The sequence below is a fragment of the Bactrocera neohumeralis genome, chromosome 2 (assembly GCF_024586455.1).
Source record: "Bactrocera neohumeralis isolate Rockhampton chromosome 2, APGP_CSIRO_Bneo_wtdbg2-racon-allhic-juicebox.fasta_v2, whole genome shotgun sequence".
Lineage (NCBI taxonomy): Eukaryota > Metazoa > Arthropoda > Insecta > Diptera > Tephritidae > Bactrocera > Bactrocera neohumeralis.
The window spans coordinates 108,608-112,220 of NC_065919.1; the positions used below are offsets into that span (position 1 = coordinate 108,608).

A 3,613-nucleotide genomic window follows, 5' to 3' on the forward strand; every position below is an offset into this window, starting at 1 on the left:
CAACTTAACAATCTCAAAGTAGAACAAAAAATAAAAAGATCGTTAAATTTCCTGGGTAGCGCATGGAAATGGATCGCAGGAAGTCCTGACCATGAAGACTACGAAATAATTTCAAATAAAATAAATAATGTCTTACAAAATAACAATAATCAGGTATTAATTAACAAACTTACAATTGGCAAAATTAGCGAGATAACCAATATTACAAATAATATAATTAAAACCATGCAAAATGAAAAAAGTTTAGAAATTGAAGCATTTTTACAGCTAAAATATAAATTAGAAATAATTAAAGAAGAAATTTTAAATATTGCATACGCAATACATTGGGCAAAAGCCAACATAATAAACTCTTTTATTTTATCAAATGAAGAAATAAATATTGTGAAAGAAGTAATAGACAATGACAATATTCCATATGTAAATTTAGACGAAGCACTCGAATTTTCCGAAATAAAAATTGCAACTAATGGCAAAATTATAATTTATATTGTTAGCCTCCCAACCGTAGATAACCAAAATTGTAAAACATTAGATATTAGGGCAGTAAAAAATAACGGGAGGATCAATAAGATAAATTTTAATACAATTTTAAACTGCGAAAAGGGAATTTATGGAATAGAAAATTATTGTAAGAAATACAATTCCCTACAAATATGTTTAAGTAATAATGTAGTAGATTTAAGTAATGATACTTGTATAATTAATCTTTTAAAAAGTCGTTTGCCAAACTGCACGGAGGTCAACAACCAGCATATCCCAACTATAGAGGAAATGGGACCTGGAATTTTACTTTTAAATAAATACAACGGAGAAATTTTAATAAACAACGAATCTACATTTCTAAACGGGACTTTCATCATTTTGTATACCAACGTAACCATTGCTATCAACGGGAAAAAGTTCTATAGCGAAGAAAGAACAGCAAGTAAACCACTACCAGCCATCCTACAACCGTCATCCGCACCACTCAAGATAGAAGAATTCCTCTCGCTGGAAATGCTGAAACAGCTTAACTTCAACAATACAAAGGAAGTAAGTCTGTTAGAAGCAGCAAACAGAGTTAAATTCGGAACCAGCATCACTCTAATCGTAATTTTAATAATCATCGCCTTAATTTTCGGGAAGAATCTTCTGATGAAACAAAAAGAAGAGGAACCCAATAAACTGTCACAAACCGCAATAGAAGGACTCAACCAAATTTTTAATACACCTAAAGGTTCAAACGAGGACGTTTGAATTTCATGGGGGACTAGTTAGCACCCCATACATTCAAAAAGTATCATATGATGCACTAATATCATATGATACAAAGTAATATAATATGACACCACTAAATCGCTGAGAGTGCGACACGTGTAGTGGCAACCTGTGGGAAGCGCTGCGTCAGCGAAGTGCCAACCTGTGGGTACCCGTTGCAGCCGCAAACATAGGTCTAGAGTTAAGTATAATTAATTGTTAATTTTAGTTCTTAAGTGGAATTCAATAAAGGAGCATAGCTCCCAGAAAACATTTTTTTAAAAAAATAACCTATGCTGAAACGGTGGCCGGCGTTGTGCTTGTTATACTGATAATCCCACATGCAATAGCGGGACCTACAGAGTTTTCTTCATTTTGATAGGCCAGGGCATCGGACATTGATTGCAGTGAACTAGAAAACACTTCAGCATTGAGTGCAATATTTACATCGATTGGTTTTTCATGAATAACAATTGAACGCCCTACAATTCCATTGAAGCCAAACAAATTAAGATACGAACTCCGAAAGGCTGATGAGATACTTCCATCTTCTTTGGTGTCTACGTTGCCTATCTGTTTAAATAAAATTTAATATTAAAATGTTGTTTGATAATATTTACAAATGATTGATTTTACAAAGTTAACTCTTAGGAGGTGTCTGAGGAGATAAATACTCACGAAATTGTTAGGGAATTGCCCACCAGTTGATTTGCAACCGTCTCGTAAATCTCCGTATGTGTGTATATGAATAGCGTGTTTTCCTGTTGGCAGTCCAGTTATATTAATGGTCACTCTAATGTCACCGTTGTAAGGCAATTGCTGAAAGGTAACGATTCCGTTTATGGCAGACTCTCCTTCTCCTACAATACTCGCAAATGCTTGCCAACGAGGGACTGCCTGCAAGAAAATTAAAATTACTTTTACATATATTTTATTTTATGAAAAGTATGCTTGCACCGACGTAATTATAACCAAAATACATCGGATATTGCGTGAATTGTCCACTCAAAGGAACCGTCATTCGCTCCAAACGTTTTACGTTGGTACCAGACACAACTTTTATAACATCGGAAGGCTGCTTTTTGGATGGCGGATCATTTGCTTTGGTAAGTGGCCGGTCGTCTATTGTTTGGCTGCACCAGACCACATTGGTTCTAATAAAAGCTGGATACAATAAAAATGCTTGCAAAAGTAGGAAAATTGTAAATTTCATAACGCAGATTTTATTGTGAACCCAAAATGTAATTTTTCAATTTTCAATTTTCAATGTATCAACAACCAGAGTATCAAACTGCCGTCAAATAACTGATTCAACACAAATATCTAGTGGCGTTCAATGATCATGGTGGCATCGACACAATTTTCATGCTGTTTGGCTTAGTTAATTACAGCATAGTGTAATTCGATTTCGGTACGCTATTAGAATTCTATGCACTTTTGAATGTACACCTAGCGAAACAAAAAAAGCCCCACACAAAATATTTTGTAATTTTGATATGAGTGAAAAATGTCCGCTGTTAATGAAATGTGTAATGCAAAATATCTCAAAAGTTTCCCTGCATAGAGTTATGCCAAGCACTTGCTGCGGCTTTTTTTGTTTTGCCGGGTGTCTGGTAAATAAGCTCTTCGTTTGACACGCAACATAGCCGATCAGAGAAATGTGTAACTAGGCATAGATACATACATTGCTGTACAACTAGAAACCAAAACTACTAATTCCAATATAAAAGTGTTCGCCGCAATTAAAAAATGTATTACATTATCTGCGAAATTTTGTCCGATCTATTCAAAAATATCGATTGACTAAAGCGACAATTTCGTTATAGAAATTAGCTGTGTAATTTTCTACTTATCTTCTATTTTATTGAGGTAAATACCGATTATATAGGGAATATGTCAAGTTTTTGCCCAATTTTATCTACTTTTGACAAAAAGATAAACTGTTATGAGTAAAACACACACTCTCATTTTTGTTGAGATAAGTCACATAACGGCCGATATATGGGGTACAAAGTCACCCAGAAATTCGAAAATCTTTATATTAGGTATATTGGGCTAGGGAAGTATTGGTCCGATCCAACCCATTTTTGAGATACAGACCAACCATTATAAGAGAAGGATAATCCCTTAATTTCAATAATATATCTAAAACATTGATCGACATTTTCGATCAAAAGTCAACTATAGGTACCGGGGTCCAAATATTCGGTATATGGGGCTTGACCACTTTTTGTTGGATTTACACAATTTTTGGTCAAAAGGTGGCACAAACTAAAGACATTATTCATGAAAAGTTTTATCCCGTTATATTAATTGCTTCTTGATTTGTGTATTGGAAACTGAATAAATCAAGTGGAATATAAAATTGTGCTAT

At 34.1% G+C, this 3,613-nt stretch overlaps 1 protein-coding gene across 1 annotated transcript; it reads right to left on the reverse strand.

The window, feature by feature from the left end:
- Window positions 1-1,530: 1,530 nt before the first annotated feature.
- On the reverse strand, window positions 1,531-2,552 carry LOC126751395 (superoxide dismutase [Cu-Zn]). Its single transcript, XM_050461629.1, has 3 exons — window positions 2,201-2,552; window positions 1,918-2,136; window positions 1,531-1,812 (listed from the first exon to the last, which is right to left on the reverse strand). The coding sequence occupies exons 1-3, from the start codon at window positions 2,450-2,452 to the stop codon at window positions 1,531-1,533; spliced, it is 753 nt and encodes a 250-aa protein (XP_050317586.1). The 5' UTR covers window positions 2,453-2,552.
- Between the last annotated feature and the right edge of the window lie 1,061 nt (window positions 2,553-3,613).